The sequence below is a fragment of the Melanerpes formicivorus genome, unplaced genomic scaffold (assembly GCF_026170545.1).
Source record: "Melanerpes formicivorus ecotype bairdi unplaced genomic scaffold, bMelFor1.0.p_v2 SCAF_14, whole genome shotgun sequence".
In the NCBI taxonomy this organism is placed as follows: Eukaryota; Metazoa; Chordata; class Aves; order Piciformes; family Picidae; genus Melanerpes; species Melanerpes formicivorus.
Window position 1 is genome coordinate 8,774,328 of NW_027142366.1, and position 19,094 is coordinate 8,793,421.

Sequence of the window (19,094 nt, forward strand, 5' to 3'; positions counted from 1 at the left end):
TGGAATAAAGAAGGCCTGAGGCAAGCTATTGAACAACAAGGAAAAGATGAAATACTGACTCACCAGTTCAGTAAGCATGATCTGCTGGTGTGCAGAACAAGGCAGGGGTCCTATGAGGAAAAAAAATCTCCCTTGATCATGTTATTAAGGAGTATCTCATAAGGCAGAGAAAGAGGAGGACTGGAAGCAGTTGCATGGTCTATAGTAGGCCTGGTAATTTTTGAGTACTTGACTTTGCAGCACATGACTCTGTAAGGCACACAAATCCCCACACATGTATTTCCAGTTCATGTAGATCAGTGGCAGTTTTATTCCTGGCATTAGTGGTTCCATTTATTCTCATCTTGGTGCTCATTGCTTTTGCTTAGTATAACCCTTTCTGACGTCCTGAGTCACTTCAGGAGAGGAGGACATGAGAATCCAGCTTTAGCTTCTCCAGGCAGCTCTCTCAGTCCCATGCCTCGGTTGTTGTCAAGGAGACGTGTCTCTGGCATATATCTTCTCTGTGGTTTCTCCTAGTATGCTTTTCCATTGCTATGGAGACTATCAGAAACTCATTTAGCAACTCCCAATGCCCCACAAGGAGTGGGTATTTCATAACTCACTGCTCAGAACATGGGATACTGTTTAATTTTTGGCCTTGCACCTGCACTGTCCAGCCTGGCTATGCCAGAGACTGTGCTGAGATGTTCTGAACTGACACAGCACAACTTTAAGAGCAAGGCTATAAAAAGGTGTCTTCAGTGGGGGCAGTTTTGAACCTGAGGCAAACCTTGCATGTGGGTGGCAGCTGAAGGCTTGCCTCAGCTACTTGGCATGGATCTTGAAGTCCAAAACTCATTTATCCTCCAGACCTTCAGCTTGCATTCTGCTGAGTTCTCATGTCCTTGTTTTTTCCTTTAAAGAGACCATTTCAGATGAAGAAGTATTTCCATGCTGCAGGTGAACTGTAGCTCTGGGGACCTTAGGATTTCCTAATAATTTCTTTTGAAGAGATGTAATTACAGGAAAGGCTACTAAGAACAAGTCTCTGGATGGCAAGAGGGACTGAATTTGCTGTGATAAAGGCAGAAAAGCTCACAGGTTTGAGGACTGGGTCAGAAAACACAGGTATGGTGGTCTTTCATGAATACTACATAAAGCTAAATGGATGAAATTGTGGGAAATGCCTAACTACAATCATGCAAGAGAGAGGGAAACAGAACCAATCTGTTGGCTACCACTGCAGGGCAGAAGAGAGGGAACCACGCAGTGGAGCTGGTGGTGTGGAGGCATGCGGTGAGAGGGAAGATTGGTGATTTGCATTAGACAGCTGTCAGCATCCTGACACTGCAGATGAAGGCTATGTCACCCTCAGGGCAGTACCTGAGTTTGTGTCAGTCAAACGGTGGGACTTTGACTGCCGGGGAATGGTGAGTCAGTTGTGCTAGAAGCAGCAGCATCCCAGCAGTAGGAGGAGTACTAGCAGGCTGGAGGAATCTGAGCATGTGCTGGCACTGTGCACTCAAACCACTCTGGCCAGTAGAGAAGTGTAGGCTTTACTAAGAAAACAGACATAAGAGAAGTTATCATTTGGGGTTTGCAACAGCTGGTACATAGGCAAGTGGTCACTGCTGGGCTGAAGGGCCAGCAAGCAGTGGGTTTGAGCACACCACAGCATGCTTTCTTCTGAGACAGGAGGGAGACTAATCCTTGCAGCCCAGCCCAAGAGAGCCTCAGTACCACAGGAAGAGCCTTTCAAAGAGGATGCCAGTGAGCAGGCAAAGATTAGAAATAAATAGGAAAGCCTATCAAATAATAAAGTTACACATTTAAGGTGAGAACTATGGCCTCTCTTAAGAGCTCTGTGGCAGTTCCCAGCTCCCTGCCCTATTTGCCCACTCCAGAGCACAGTCTGCCCTACTAGCATCATCCTCAACTCCAGTTTACATCAATACATGGGTCTGTGCCCTGCAGGATCTCAGGAACAGATATGCCAAATTTAGCTGCTGGGCTAGAAGGCCATAGGAGGACTCTTGAGGTTGGAATAGTAACTCCATTACCCTCTTTGGGTAATTCAGAGCCCACCCATAACTTGAAATCTGTAATTAGCCAAATAGTCTCCAAATCACCACCTTAGCACCAGACAGAGCCACAAATATTCAGCAGGTACTAGGAACAGCTGAACTCAGCCAGAAGGACATAAATACATAACTAAAATGTACATCAAATTTCCATATTTTACTAAGACACATGATCTGTAATGATGCAGGGTTTGGGAACCCAAAGGAATCACATATACCCTGTCATGATGCTGATCAGTCCATTCACTGCTTTAAAAATCAGTTAGTTACATGTGCAGCTGCTTTAAGGTGCTGATGGTCACTGATCACCCTGATGCACATTGAGCTGGGTTTCCATTTGCTGGATATGTTTCTTTCAAACTTAGATGTCCTTTTTTTCTGTCTTGGATTCCAGATTTAAAGGATGTTGTTCTGGCTAATGTCTGTAGAATCATAGAACCATTTCAGTTGGAAAAGACCTCTAAAATCATCAAGTCCAACTGCTGACCTAACACCACCATGCCCCACTAAACCATATCCTGAAGTGCAATGTCTACATGGTTTTTGGACACCTCCAGGGATGGTGACTCCATCACCTCCCTGGGCAGCCTGTTCCAATGCCTGATCACCATTTCACTAAGGAAATGATTTCTAATATCCAATCTAAACCTCTCCTGGTGTAACTTGAGACCATTTAATCTCATTCTCTGTATATATATGATTACACCATACATGCAAAAGTATTTCAGAGGGGTACCTAGACCCAAAGAGCAGTTACCTGTGCAGTTCTGGTTCATACAGTTCCATTTCTCAGTATCACTTTTTTGTCTCATCATGGGTTTTCTCCTCAGCATTTAAGCACGCAGCTTGCTCTTTAGCTGTGTGTTTGTTGAAGTGTACAGCCAGGATTTATGGATTTCTGAATGTGTCATTATGGGGTTGGTGAGTCTGCATGCTTGGAGCTGAATTCCATCTATCTGGAGAGTAGGTGTTTAACTAATGGCCACATCAGGCAGGGAATAAATTCAGGGCAGCTTCCAGTGTCAGTGTGTTACAAAAACATCTGAATGGATGAGCTGAGAGAGCAAAACATTGACTGTTTTTATATTCAGTGAACAGAAATAACACGAAGAAGCTCCATCCCTGTGCATTACTGATTTGTTTCAGGGTTAACTTTATTCATTCTGAATGATCACCATATCTGCAAGACTGAGAAACACAAGTCCAAGGAACCGAGAGAACTGAGTCATTACAAACCACAGGCTGAAACCAATCTGACTAATATTTCAAATAGGAATTTAAAGGAACTTACATGAAAAACAACAATCAATTTGTGTCACTTGGCAATTTCTTTCTAGCTGAATGAAAGGCTGATCTTGTTTGTTGAGAAGCCTTTGGGTTAAAGGGCTGTAATGCTGCTGTGCACACGAGCTGTGGTCCAAGGAGGACAGCGGTGTTATGAGCTGGGCAGAAGTTTAGTGTAAACTTTGATCTAGAGAAAGAGTCAATGAGAGAAAGGGAAGAGAGATGTACTCATTCTGCTTCAAATGCTGAAAATCCCCCTGACTTTGTGCACTTGCAGCCCACAAAGCCAATCAGATCCTGGGCTGCATCAGGAGAAGTGTGGCCAGCAGGTCGAGGGAGGTGATCCTCCCCCTCTACTCAGCCTTGGTGAGACCCCACCTGGGGTACTGTGCCCAGTTCTGGAGCCCCTATTACAAGAGGGATGTGGAGGTGCTGGAACGTGTCCAGAGAAGGGCCATAAGGATGAGCAGAGGGCTGGAGCACCTCTCCTATGAGGACAGACTGAAGGAGTTGGGGCTGTTCAGTCTGCAGAAGAGAAGGCTCTGAGGTGACCTAATTGTGGCCTTCCAGTATCTGAAGGGGGCCTACAGGAAGGCTAGGGAAGGACTTCTCAGGATCTCAGGTAGTGATAGGACTAGGGGGAATGGAATGAAGCTGGAGGTGGGAAGATTCAGGCTAGATGTGAGGAGGAGGTTCTTCACCATGAGAGTGGTGAAGCCCTGGAATGGGTTGTCCAGGGAGGTGGTCGAGGCCCTGTCCATGGAGGTGTTTAAGAGCAGGCTGGATGAGGCTCTGGCCAGCCTGATCTAGTGTGGGGTGTCCCTGCCCATGGCAGGGGGTTTGGAACTGGATGATCCTTGTGGTCCCTTCCAACCCTGACTGATACTATGACTTCGGGCTCTTGGACTCTTCTATAGCAGAATTATTAGCCTTCATTTTGTGTTGTGCTACATCAAGGTCTTTTCATGTTAAACATAAAGGAAGATGTAATTTATGCCTAGAAAGCTTTATACAGAGTTTCATAGAGCCACATCTCTTTTTCTACAGGAGAAATCACAAGTATTGGGGACTAAAAAGTATCATTTATATGCAATTCACCAAAAACCCCTCAAAGAACATGTCATACTACCTGATGAGATCTGCTGTCTTTCTTCTGCTTGTTTCTTATTAAAGCTTTGGAATTTTCTCTGTAAACATGCAAAAACTGTATTTTATGAAGGCTGCAAAAGAAAAGCTTGCAAATTGGGAAAAAGACAGTTTTTCAGGTTGGCTAGGGATAATGTATGCTTTTTAAGTACAAGAGCCCACAATCTTTTTTCATCCTGGCCTGGAGATGTGTCAAAGCTGAGTTATTGAAGGAAGCTGTGGTTTGTAAGGCTGTTGTTAGAGAAGCTGGAAATTGTAGTGATTTAGATAGGGCACTACAGGAAGATGATTCGGTGGTTACAGTGCATGTAAGTTATTTGGGAAATCAGATTCTCTTTTACATAATGCCAGACAGCTCTCCCACACTGAGCTTTTCACAGGCTCAGATTAATATCAGGTCTTTGCACTGAATGTATCCTGGCAGTAGAAGGCAATTTATCCTTACCTGATTCGATTTGAATTGTGCCATCATTTAGAAATGGACACAGCCTTTCTCACAAAAATGACATGCAGTAACAGGTGAGATTTCAACCAAGTAGCACTTGGGGCCTCAGTTGCCCCTGTGGAGACTTTGAACCTTCCTGGGTTTGCTCTAGATAGTGCCAGCTGACTGTGGCCACAGGAATACGTCCCCTGCAGTGCCAGGTAGAAGGGCCACAGCTGAGCTGGAGCCGGGTGACTTCTGCTGCTGACCCTGGGCTCACCCCAGCTTTATCCAGACCAACTCCCTTTCTTTTCTGCTGATGAGTGTTTTTCCACCCTGGTAGAGTGTTATCATTCAAACATCCTGAGGTGTGAAAGACTTTTTTTCACTGGTTTCTTAAGGAAGTGGAGGCTATGTGGTCCCTCTAGTAATGACTTTTGGTCCCACTGCCAGCTCTGAGGTCAAATACCTCAACATGTGAGTTTCCACAAAAACACCTTTTGGAAGTACTGTGAGAAAACCCAAGGGGAACTTGAGAAATGTGTGCAGAACTGACAATCTGTTTGTCTTCACATATAAAATCAGTCCCCTGGAAGACTGCTCAGGTCAGAGCAGTGAACTCTGGTGGATAAGGACTTTCTGCTTAAATTTCTGAATGTGGCCCTGTGGCTCCTCCCTATTGTGCTTTGATCCTGTGTTTTATCTCATAAAGATGAGTTATTGAGCTGTCACTCAATGTATGACCCAAGAGACTTCTCTAGTCATATTGAAGTCTATTCTATAGGCTTCAAGGAATGATAGAGAGAAGGACGTGGTAATGTTGAAACTTGGAACACATGAAAAAACAAGTGGGAAAATCAGCCTAGAAAAAGCAGATGAAGTTAGAAAAGATTAAAGGATAAATACCTTGGGGAAGTTTACTGTGTATTTCACTTCTAATTGTACTGCACTTCTTAGAGCAATTTTTCTTTTAATGTTCATAGCACTCCACTATCAGCAATAGGCATCAAAGTGAGCTAAATTAACAAGCTGTATTCATTACATCATCCACACAAATTCCCTTGGACTTACACTTTCCTGTCTTTCTCTTTCAAACTGCCCCTTCTACAAACATGACATAAACTTGGGTCTGTAGAGCATGAAAATACATGTGAGAGAACAGCTATAGTAACAGATGGAAATTCTCAGCTTCACCAGAAAGATGAAGCATCAAGTACACTCCTAATTTTTCAGAGGGCCTCACAGTGCGATCGCCCTTTGCTATTGGCACCCACAGCAAAAGAGAACTGCTTCCTGCTCCAACCTTGTCTTCTTTTCTGCAGTGCAGTACAGTGAATGCCAGCTCTGTTCCAGCACTGTGCAGCATTTCATAATAAGCAATTGCTCCTAGACCTGATTCAGCTCTTCACTCTTGCAGGATGCAGTGTTTCTCATCAAGCTTTTGCCCAGGATCCCCAGAAATAATGCAAGCAGCACAAATCTCCCAACAGCTGCCAGTCAAAGCAGCCAACTCTTGCACCAACATGAATTATTCTGCAGCCACACTGTTTGGCATGCAGATAACAGAACAACTTGGGCAGGACTTTGGGTACAGCCCTGTCTCATTGAGCAGAAGAGAGGTGACTGCTGCTGTTGGCACACATTTTATTCACCATGAGTAAAAGCATATTTGATTCTCAGCCAGCACCACCTACCAATCAAATATGCAACTGCTCCACAAACAGTTTGATTTTCAGAGATGTGAGACATCTCACCTGGATGAGTTCTTGTGTGACCTGGTATAGGTGATCCAGCTTTGGTAGGGGGGCTGGACTAGATGATCCCTCGAGGTCCCTTCCAGCCCCTGATATTCAGTGACTCTGTGATTCTTTTTAACTGAGTTGCTATGATGCTGTCAGTCCAAGTAGGTAACACACTGCAAGCAGTCTATGACTTCACTTGAAGGCACTCTGTGTGGCTTACAAAACTCACCCAAGCATTGCTGCAGTTTCTGCTTTTCTGAAGACCAGCATGCAAACTGCTGCTTTGGGTCAGCTCACCATTTTTGCCCTGGCTGAAATGTAACAGATACAATATGGCTGATTGTATTAACCAAAAATATTACTTTTCTACCATCTTCCCTTGGGTGTTTCAAGACTTAAATATTTAAAGACCTGCAACTGTTTTAGGTGGTGTGATTGTCAGGTCAAAGTAATTCCAATGATGACTTGTTTAGGGACCAGTCATGTAAATGGCAGTCTTCAGTTTATATATGATTGTTGCTGGTAATATGTAAATGATGTCTGTGACATTTAAGGAAACACAGTTAATACCAAACATACTGCTAAAAACAGAAAATGAAGAAACAGCTTGTACACACAAGCAAGGGCCTCTGCAGTTCATGAGGCAATAAATTTATAATCAATGCCTATGACAGGAACTCAGATATTTGTTCACATACTGTACATAAGGTTACGCTACCCAGGAGACAGAAAATACCTTAAAGATGTAAGCCCCTTCAAGAATGGGGTGTCCAGGCAGGTGGTTGAGGCCCTGTCCCTGGAAGTGTTTAAGACCAGGCTGGATGAAGCTCTGGCCAGCCTGATCTAATGTGGGGTGTCCCTGCCCATGGCAGGGAACTGGGTTGGAGCTAGATGATCCTTGTGGTCCCTTCCAACCCTGACTGATGCTATGATACTACAAAATTCAACAGTGCAAAAATGAGAGTTCTGAGAAAGTGAATGTGTTGAATTTGTTGCACTGATGTAGAGGAATACTGTGGAGTAAAAGTTACCCTCTAAAAGACCTTGAGGAAATAGAACAGATGGTTCCATGTGCTATCCCACTTCAATTCAAAGTGGCTTTATAAATACCCAGAAAAAGTAGAAGAATATTTCCCTTAGTCCTTTATGTAAAAAGAAGATCAAAGGCTATTTTTGTTAATAGTATTCAAATCACAGTGCATTTATTATGGAATGTAAGATTGACTTATTTTGCATTGGCAAGATTTTTAACCCCAAACTTCAGGATGTTTGACGTGCCTTGCTATTAGGACTATTTGTCCATTGGATTTCTGTGTTAACACACAGACAGGATGAGGAAAAATTCCAGGTTGGGATGAAACAAGACAGGTCCCAGCACAGAGTGCACCATTTGTCCGTGATGGGCAGTATCTTTGCTCAGCAGCACAACCTCCATACCTCACTATACCTGGCAATGGTGTTAATGAAGAAAACAGCAGGAGTCCTGAGGGCCCTACACCCATGCACCGACGGGCTGCGCCTGTGCCACCAGTACAGAGTGTTCTGGACACCCTGGGCTCTCTGTGCCTGCACAGATTGGCCATACATCACATGTGCTTTGAGTCTGCTGCATCCAGAAAACAGTGCTTAGGGCCACTCAGCTGAAAAATCTGGTAGGTGACTGATAAAACAGGATTCTGCCATTAAGCAATTGGCAAGTAGAGAAAATAACTGTTCTAGGAATCCTTTATACTTTTTAAGAGGCATCCATCTACAATATACAGGCTACAGAATCTTGGCATCTGGTACGTCCCTGGTCTAGTTAAATACTGTTTTGCTCTTGGCTTCTTTCCTGTTTCCAGAAGAGGAATAGCATCTCCTTTCCTCTCACGGTTGGTGATTATTTTTCTCTCAATCTGCAGCTTTGTTATGGATCAGAGAGAGCCAAGGGCCAATAGTGACTTGCAATCCTCAGCACATGCTGGTTTTCCCAGACTTAGTGCTTAGTAAGGAAATAAAGTAAAAGATGCAATATGGTGCTTACTGCCCTATTTCAGCACATTAAATACATACAACCTGCACTTTATTTCAACTAAAAATAACACTCAGATTAATGCAGCTTTATTTTGTGTATTACTCAGAGAAATCATTACCATGCATTACAAAAGCAGGAAAAGTGTGGTTCATAGTATCTGTCACTCCAGAGCCCTGCATTGGGATGCATGGGGACAGTTTGATGGAGTGAATTGAGCATATGCCCAGGAGTGAGACAGGAGATGTATCTCTCCAAGTGACATCAACTCATTTAAAACAGATCTTTTAAGCCTCTATTTCTATTCAGAGAAGGTCCAGATTTAGACACCTCATTTATTTATTTTAACAAGACTCAAGGATCTACAGATACAACTGATACCAGTTCTGGCCACCAAGTCTCCAAACTTGAGGACAGAAAATTAGAAGGCAGTTTTGAAAACCCTGGCCTCACCTTCCTTGGGCTTTTTCATTCATGAAGTGGTATCTTATCCATCTTTGCAAAGCGGCTGACCGAAATCTGTAGCTATCCAAGTGCTCTGCAAATAATTATTGCTCTATCTTACAAATTTCGTTGGGCATTTTAACTATTATCCATAACATCATTCAAGTTTTACAGGATCATTATCCTTGTAGGAACAAATCAAGCAGGTCTTTTCATTTGGAAGCTATATAACATTTTACTGTTTAAAGGCTGTGCACAACAGCAGTTTAGAAAGCTAAACATCACTGATCCATTTTACAAATGGAGACAGCTGCACTCAGAAGGATCTGCATTAGACCTCACAGACTGCAGCAGGTACACCACCAGAATACAGGATATCGGACACAAAATTTACCCTACCAAACACTAAGTCAGTGGTTCTTAAACTCTTGCTATATGTGGGCAGTTCTTGGTTGTTGTATGGCAGCTTTCTTTGTGCCTCCCCTTGCTAAATTAGTTTGAAAGGTAGTTAAAAATAAATTCCTAGCATTACCTTATCCCTCAAGTGATTGATGTTGTTACCAGTGGGATACTACTCAGTTATGAAAGGAAAAGAAAAATCATCACCTGCTGCACTACTTGGGGCAGAGGATATCCGGCAGACTTTGCTGGAGAGTACATTAGCATCAGACCCCTCATTTTGCCACACGTTGTGTGATACCAGATGTCCACATCAACTATAAAGAAGGGTAAAAAAAGAACTATCATGGCTCATGGAAGCAATTGTTTTTGCAAACCTGATGCCCTGAAGATGCCCCAGTGTGTGCCAGTTGAAACGCAGCCTGATGGGTGCTGCACGGTCTTGCATTATGTGGCGATGAAGCCGTGTGACATTTTTTGTCTTGTAACTGACTTTGAAATCTGTACATGTTTTGTGTGCATTACTTATGGACTGTAAGCCAGCAAGACCATCCTGGCAGGATGATGGCTGCCCAGCAGAATCCAAGGGAGGCAGCAGCATGCCATCTGTCTCTGCTAAGGCACCAACAGAACCGTGGCCTATTAGGCACAGGGGAATTTTAAGTGTCTCCTCAGGGTTTTCAGTGATCTCAAATGTAGGATATTGCAATTAGAAAATGGCTTTGATCTATCCAGGTCGCTTTGCTGATTAAACTATTGCAATTTTTTCCGTAACTACAGAAATATTCTACAGCACAGGCCCCTGCACACAGAGGGGAGCATGCCCCCAACTTAACAAAGATTAGCAGCAAGGCACGGGTCCTCCAGCACTCTTCACAGCCTGGGGGTCCCGGCTCCCCTGGAGGCTCACGGGGCTCAGGCTGCCCTCATGCACTGGGAACCTCGTTTCCCTCAGGACCCAGCACCTGGGATCCTCCGAGTCCCCTCACAGCTGGGCAGTAGGAAGCTCCGCCTCCCCTCATGCTGCTGGGACCTCGGTCTGCCGCGGTGCCAGGATCCCCCGGATCCGTTCACGCTGGCCACGCTGCCATCCCCTGCCTGCTCTCATACCCAGCGGCCCAAGGTTCCCCTCACAGCTCAGGGATGGAAGCCTATGAGATGTCACCGGCTCTAACACCGGCTCTAACCAACCTCAGGTTCCTCTCCAGATCCAGGGGGAGAGGCTCCCCCGCGCCTCTCACGCCCCGGGGCGGCGACAATGGCCGCCCGCTCCCCCACGCCTACTGACAGCCCGCACGGACTCCCGAAGCCCCGCGGGGCGGGCAGCCGAGGGCACCCCCCGGCCGGCGGGGAACCCTCTCCCATGACTACCGGGGGCGGAGCGCCCCCGCCCCCGCGCCCCGGCCCCCGCCCTCCCAGCGTGCCCCGCGGAGGGGGCGGGCGGCTCATGTCCGCGATCCCGGCATGCCGTGCGGTCGGGCACTAGCCGGAGCAGCCGCCGCGGCCGTGTCCCCTCCCTCCGGTGTGAGACAGCAGCCGCCTGCGGAGCGCGACTGAGGAGCCGCCGCCCGCGCCTCTACGCCCCGCTTCCTCCTTCTCATCCTCCTTTTCCTTCTCTGCCGCCGCTTCTGTTCCGCGCCGTCGCCCGGCCGGCCATGCCGTCTCGGGCAAGGTAATGAGCCGCAGAGCCCCGGGGTCTCGGCTGAGCGGCACCGGCAGCAGGCAGCACTACCACCCGCGGGGCTGGAATGACTGGCAACCCAGGTAGGCAGGGCTGGGGCAGGGGGCGCGGCCTGGCTGCCTGCGGGACGCGGGGGCCGGGGCAGCGGGACACCGCGGCTGGCCGTTCGGCCCGGCCCCGCCGCCGGGCCTGGGGCTGCGGGGCGGCGCGGGCCGCGGCGGCGCGGAGCGGCGGCAGAGCCACTTCCTGGCTGTCGGGCCTAGCGCGGGGCGGGTGGCGGCGGGCCGGCTCCGGGCCTAGGCGGCCGGGAAGGGGTTGGCTGTGGCCGTGCCCGGGCGGGAGCCGGGCCGGGGCGCGGGGGGGATTTCCGGATCCGTTTCTGCCGGCAGCTAGAGGCGGGACAGGTCTGTCACCGCGCGGGGCTCGGTGGGACCCCGCTCTGGGCTCTGCGCTGGCGGGTGGGAGCGCGCCTTCCTTCCCCCGCTTCTCCCGGTGTCCCTCCTCGCCACGGCCTGCCGCGGCCCGGGGTGGCTGTACCGTGTCTGAGCGGTATCTGGTGTGTGGCTGCTGGCAGCGGCTTCCCTCTCCCCGCGCATCGCGTTGGGAGACGCTTCCCTGGGAAGCTGAAGCTCTGGGGGCCTGCAGTGAGGTGGAAAGCTGGGGGTTGAGCTCGATACCTGCGTTTTTTTCCAGCCTGTTTTTCACCTGACAGTTAATGGGAGAAGATCAGGGGCTGCAGAAGTGCTCGTGGTCTTTCGAGGGTTAATAAAAGAGCACAGGGCTATTATTTTTATTTGTTGTCTGGAGAAGGTAGTTGAGCTGTAAGTAGCTTGGGGTGAGAGCTTATCCAAGGTGTTCGATTTTGATGGTGTATTTATGCTTGGTGCTTCGTAGTAAGTGAAACTGAAAATCTGTTGACCTCCTCAGTCGCTGATTGATAGAATTCATAGAATCGTTTGGTTAGGAAAGTCCTGTAAGACCATCGAGTCCAACCACTGTCAGACTCTACCAAGGCTGGTAGAGTTAAACCATGTCCCTCAGCACCATATCTCTGGGGCTTCTGAACACCTCCAGGGATGGGCATTCAACCACCTCCTTGGGGAGCCTGTTCCAGTCTTTGAGAACCCTTTCATAGAATTGTTTTGGTCTAGTACAGAGTGTATGTCAGGTCTCGATTATTCCTAATCTGTTTGCCATGCTGCTCAGCATTGCTGTTTTGAGTCAGATTTGTGTGGAAATTGTAAATAAATCTGGTATTTCTTAAATTATCTTTTTAGTGGGGAAGATTTGGAGGGGTGTTTTTAGCGGTTTTGGAAGTTTAATGCATTGTGGGGTTCTGCTCTTAAACTTCCTGGCAAAGAAGAGAGTGACATGTGCTGGGGGATGTGCTTACGGATGACAGTCCCAGCCGCGTGTAATTTGGACTGGGAAAACTGGGTGGATGTGAAGGTAGATCTTGTGCAACAGATGGAACTTCAGTATTTACTGTGAAGGAAGCATTCCTTTTGCTTGAACAGCTAGCAGCCCAGCCTCTAGAGCTAATGCTAGAGGCCACTAAATTCTTAAATGGTGTGTTGGAGCATGGTTACTGAAGTTCCAGTTTCTTCTGTTATTGAACTACTTGGTCAAACAGTAGCTTTTCTTCACTTAAGAATTCACAAGCCTCCTTGTTTGCATCTTCTTACAGCATCTAGATTGTTATGGGAGAATGATGAAGTCTGGTCTTATTCCTTTACTACTATCTAGCTTCAGGTATCTGGGCTGCAGTCTGAACTTCAGGACTCTAAGCCTTGACCTTCCCACCTAGAAGAAAGCAGGTTGCATCTTGTGTCTTTGCAGCAGATGACTCCCATAAATGCTTTTTGGTTAGGTATATTAATTTGTCACAAATTCCATGCTTTAGCCTTAAAAAAAAAATGCATCTTACAGAGCATAGAATGCAAATTTCTTCCAATATAACATTGTCTACAGCAGTCAGTTGTGTTAGGGGTGGATGTGAGAGTGTAACTGCAGAAATGCTTTGCCTGGTGATAAGGCTGGTTTAAGAAGTTATGCTGTTAGCTTAGTTCCCGCTGCTGGTCCATTCCCCATGCTACAGTTTGGTGCCTTCTTAGCTCTGAAGTGCAGCTGCTGTAAGATAGGCTGTAAATATAATCATCCCAGAAGCCACAGAAGAAACAAGAAGCTCGAAAGCACTAGAGAAAGTGTGGCAGACTAGAGGAGCTTCATAGCATGGATAGGGCCTAGTTCTGATTCCATCACACTGCTAAGATACATGTAACATATCTTCATTGACCCTGTCAATTGTAAGAATTCAACTTTGTCTTTTCATTTATTTGTTTTTAACCTCATGAGAGAGCCAAAGAATCAGAAGTGTTCCCAAACAGAGCACATTTTTGCCCTTGGACAAACCCACAACACCAATACACCCATGTATTCTTTCCTTCCCCTTTCTCTTCTGTTACTTAGTTTCATTTAGCTTAGGTGACAGTGCTGGTAAATGCTTTCTCATAAGGTGTGGAAGAGGGAATTCACAGGGCTGAGGTATTGAAAACTGCAGCAATTGTGGTTTTTCTCAGGTCCCTAAAGGGCAAAAAAAGGACCTGCTAATGCATGGGTATATTGTCAGATGGGTTGTGTTGTCAAATCGACATTTTTGAGTGTGTAAAATCGACTAATTATCTTTGTTAGGACCAAATGCCTCTCAATTTTTGGTAATGATAATCAACTTTCAGACTTGGGTTGGAAACAGCGTGAAACTGGAAGTTGGAAGCCACATCTTTCAAGGGAGAATTGTTTTTAATTACTTTGGTAATTTTTTTTGGTGCCTGCATGAATGCAGTCCTATCAGTCAGATGCATGTGGGCTGCTTTTCCTATAGGGTATTGATAGAGTTGTGCATTACAGAGAAAGAAACTGCACCAATATATACATGCATATATATAGGCATATTTGTTTGTGCACTGAGGTGTACCAGACTCCAGGTTAACAGCAGCACAAAAACTTTTAGATAGATGTTGGATATGTGTGGCAGAGAACAGTGAAGTTTTGTTGAGGAGAAATGATGAGATCTTATTCTTTCTACTTCTTATCATCATAGTTTTCTAGACCTTTAACTTTTCCTATTGACTTTTTTCCTTTCCTTTTTGTTGGACAGATCTTACTGCATTTTCCCTAATATGACTTCTAGGGAAAAAATTAAGTTGGTGTGCAGGTCTTGTGTGTAAGCAGAGTTAATCTGGCACAGGACTAAGGGTAATTGTATAATGAAACAAGTAATACTTCCCATTGATAGGAGGTGCTCTGGGTGGCAATGCAAGTTCCATGTGGTACTAACCAGGGATGAGAGTGCCATGTGCATAATGGCTTTCTTATTCTTATGTGAAAGTAAGGCAAGAAAGATAAGGTTTTAGTGGACAGGACCTCTCTGTCTCTTCTATCATAAATGTAGGTCAGCTGTGGAGTGTATGGAAGGGTGAAAATCTTTCACCTCTGAGAAGTTCCAGAAGTGTCTTGCTTTTGAAAATGAAGTGTATCCTTCTCATGTAGTGTCAGTTTTATTAGCAGGGTGCCTGCCCAGCCAGGCTACTGCTTAGGTCCCTGTGGGTCTAGACACCATAACACAAGACAGTAAACTGTCTCTCCTTTCAGGTAGTTTATAACCTAACCAGTACAGCAATATTGGCTAGCACTTTATAACTGAATTACCCTGTGTTTAATTAAAGACAGAATGGGAGGTATTGGCAGGGAATAAAGAAACTCATCAGGGCAAATGGGCTAAGAAAGTGATGGTTAGAGCAGTGTGTTTTACATGGCTGTGAAGGGCAAGTGCATGTCTTCTACAAAAGGCATGAGTGGTTGTGGATATTGTCTGTTCACAGTGCTGGGCTAACGGGTGGAATGACAAGCAGAGTGTAAGGGAAGTTGAGACAGACTATTTCTTCTGTTTGCATGTACAAGGTACACCAAGTGTTTGATAGAAATAGGCTGAAACCTTAGATTTAACAGGCCTGTGACTGAGAGACCTGGAAGTTGACAACATCGAGGTTTTTGAGCATGTTGCTGAAATTTCCTGAGGATGGGTGCAGAGTCATGGTTGGGTGAAAGTTGGTAAGGCTTCTCTATCTCCTCAGTGATAGTCGAGGGCTTGAGTGAGATAGGTGTGTACATAGGGAGAGAGTGAGAGGAAAACAGTGCTATGCTGAAGGTGACATAGGAGCATTTGTGAGGTGCCATTGTGAAGAGGTCAGTGGAAACCCACTGGAGAGTTTCAGTGTATTATGTGTAGGAGATGCCTAGCAGGAATGGGTTCAGTTCTGAACTGGCAACTAGCAATTGACTATGTTGATACGTTTGGGGAAGGCATGAGATCAAAGAGCATCTCTGGTTTTTGGTAAAATGGGGATCCTAAGTCTGTAATGTGAAAGCCTTTGTTTTTAATGTGATGACAGAGGAGAATAAGATGTGAGAAAGATCAAAGAGGAGGAAAGTGTCAGTGGGAAGAAAAGGAGTTTGGAGAGCAGATAGTCTTCCATACAAGAATAGCTGTACTAGATCAGGCCAATGATTTAGTTAATATCTGATATAAAACAATACAGCTATTGGGAGATGCCTGTGGAAAATTAAGAACTGTGTGGATGTATACCTTTCCCTGACGTTCCCTCCTAATTCCCTGATTCACTCCTAAGGACATTGGTGAGCTACTATGTAAGGAAAGAATGATACAGAATCAAGAGGTGATTTGAAAAGCTGCTGCAGCTACAGGTAGTTGTCCAGCAGTGGAGATGGCAGAACTGCAGTAGGAGAATAGTTACTTATTTCACTAGCAGAAAACATGGCCATTTACACTCCTGTGCTCTCTTGGCACAAAAGCAGGTTTTGGGTTGGCTCGTTGAGGCTTGGGCTTGGCAGGATGGTCCAAGAGCATGGCAAAAGAAGGCTGTCATCACTCTGCATGCCAGAGGAAGAAAGGTTGGAAACTTGGTGGGAAGCTGCTAGTTTGAGTGGATGCAGGGGCTAATTTTAAATGTTTCAATGGATCAGCTTTTAAGTAATGCAGAATTTGTCTACATTATAGCAAATAAGCTTGGCAAATAGATCAAACAAATAAAACTGGCTTCAACAATAATACAACCCATGTGGCAGAGTTGTCTCAGAATAAATCCTTCATGTAGGTCCTGTACTTAGAAATAAAATCAAATAGACTGAGTGATTTTTGTTCTCAAAATAATATCCATATGGCAGGGTCATTCTGAAAGAGCTGCAGATAATGAGTAGAATACACCAAACTCTTTCTTGGACAAATATTCTTCAGGCTTCCATGTAACTCAAAACCCCATGATATATTTGTTGATTGACCTATTTTTGAGATAAAAAGATCTTTTTTTTTTTTAAAGAGAGCCTGTCATTGTCAGCCATGCTTTCCACAGGCATGCAGGCCGGCTACTCACATCATGCTGATACTTTTGATGGCATGAGATGCACACTTAGTTAATTTTCCTTTTCTGTGTCCCTGGAGAACAAAATTGAGTAGATTTATTTTTTTCCCTCCCCTTTTTCTTCCTTTTTAAAGGCAGGATTTGTGGCCATTTTTGCTTATTTAGTGTGGACTATTTTCTTCTGCTGGACTATTTAGTGTGAACTATTTGATGAGAGTGAACTATTTTCTTTCTGGCTGGTAAAGGCAGGTTGAAACTCACACTGTAGAAAATAGAATGCATTCTTTTCTGTATAAAAGATACAGCTAAAATGGTGTATGCAGGAAATTGCTGCTGCTGGTGGTGATAATCAGGCAGTCTTCCACCCAGAACCAGGCACAGATGAAAACTGTCATGTGAGCCCTTGAAGTACTTTGCTTAGTCTCCATCAATAAGCTTTTCAGGTGGAAATGAAACAGTGTCTCATAAAGTGACAAAAAGGCTTTTGAAGCTGCAGTAGAAGGTGATCACAGTCATGCTGATCCTTGCAATTTTCCATTCCATCTTGGTCTAATATCACATGTGTTTTTCCTTGTACTTTTGTTTGTCTGTTGCTAACGTTGTATGTTGTGATCAGTATTAGTGGTTGTTCACATCTGTGTTGGTGCCAGCCTATGTAGCTGATCAATTTGTTGTTACATTGGCTTCTTTTGAAAGGTGATGCTAAGCATTGCATGTCACATAACTTGCTGTCTGCTTGGTGCAATGTAATTGAAGTGGAAATACCAACATGTGAACAGGAAAAGTGCCCTCATGAAATATTGGAATGAGTTGAGGCAGCTAGGAGCACAGTTCTTCCCTGGTGGAATGGCTGCAGTATGCCTTAAAGGGCTGGCGGGAGGTGGAGAATAATAAATTCTATGACTTTGACAAGTGTCTGTCTGTAGAGTGGCTGTGTTTCGAGCCCTGAGTGGTTCTTTCAGAGTCATGAATATGTTATTGACAAAGAAAATGGTATTTTACAGAGACATGTTTGAAGATTAAATGTCAGACCATGCTTTCTTTCCCTGCGAGTTTGCAGAGCAGTGTCCTTTGTCACCAAGGTGTCTGGGTTCCTCAGTAAGGGAGTGCAGGTGACAGGTACTGGGATCATGTCATCAGGTCTTGATAAGCCCACATCACAAACTCCCAGTGCTGATGCAGGACCCTACAGTACAATTTATAAGTTTGCTTCCCACCTGAGAAATGGTGGAGTCACTGGACAGCCTGAAATGCACCAGCCCCTGAGCTGGTGGGCTCTACTGCTGGGGTGAATCTTACTACCAGTAGCCTTCAGTTCATCATCTTCCTTCAAAGCAATACGGTCTGTAGCAGCCAGTTCCAGAGAACTAGGTTCTCTGGAAACAGCAGATTCCTCTGAAGCATTTTTTCTCTGCCTCTTAAAGAAAGAACAGAAACTACTGAATATCTAAGCTCTACATGTATTGCAGTGTGAACAATGTTTTCAGTGGGAACTGTTGTGGAGGTTAGCTTGCAGAGAGCTGTTCCCAAAGACAGAAGGAAGTGAGCATGTGATTTTTTTTTCCCAGGGAAACAACAGGTTTCTCTATTTTACCACAATGGAAAAATGTTACCAAAACGTTCAAAAGCTGTGCAGTGGGAAGTGAGGTTAGCTGGGAGCATGTATAGTCCCTCAGTTCATTTGGTACACAGAGCAGTCTTAAATTGTACATTCAATCAGCTTGCCTTCAGACTTAAGAATTTCAGACTTAATGCATGATGGTTGGAGGTGATACAGCCTAAAAAAGACAATGCTTTTTGGGGAGGGGGAGGTACATTGGTAACAACCCATCAATACTTACATTTATCAACTGAAAATTTGTCATCATTTCACTGAAAACCTCCATAGTGAACTTTGATGTTTCTCAAAGTGAGCCGGAAGGCTGAGTAAAGTTTTAGGGCAGAGCAAAGTCAAGGGGTCCATAGCTGACTGAAGGGTTGACCCATTGTGTAGGCACATTTAATGTTAATAGTGTTTGAAGGTACAGTTCAGAATGTTGTGGTTCAGCATAACATAGGTAAATGATGAAGGGCCACCTGTGTAAGTATGTCTGCAATGCCATTTGACTGTCAGGACAAAGACTTTTATAAGGCTTCGCCTCTTGGTAGCATAACCTCTTCTAAAATAGTCAAAGCAAGTCCTTGACAGAGCAGATGTGATACTGCAGTGAATGCTGAATGACAAAAATCTTAGTGTGTTTATCTAAAGGTGAATTTGCTTATAGAACAGATAGGAATCATCCCTGCCAAGCAAACCTAGGGTCAACCTTTCACTGTGAGAACAAGGCAAAAGAAAAATCTTCTTTTGAGCCCTGCTGTAAATTGTCTTTTAACATTCCCAAGAGAATAAGTGTGTGTTCTTTAATTGCAGTTGTTTTGGCAGATGTCCACCTGTTAGCAAGCTTTCAGGGTAGCTTAACAAC

At 45.1% G+C, this 19,094-nt stretch overlaps 1 protein-coding gene across 2 annotated transcripts in view; it reads left to right on the forward strand.

The window, feature by feature from the left end:
• The first annotated feature begins 11,011 nt into the window (after positions 1-11,011).
• Positions 11,012-19,094, forward strand: part of SMG1 (SMG1 nonsense mediated mRNA decay associated PI3K related kinase) — a 67,893-nt gene continuing 59,810 nt past the window's right edge. The window contains exon 1 of one of the 2 annotated variants that reach the window (XM_068146845.1): positions 11,012-11,277. In XM_068146845.1, coding sequence (XP_068002946.1) covers positions 11,189-11,277 — 89 coding nt within the window. In that variant the 5' untranslated portion in view covers positions 11,012-11,188. The remainder of the gene's footprint in view (positions 11,278-19,094) is intronic. The other variant, XM_068146846.1, reaches the window with a different exon arrangement.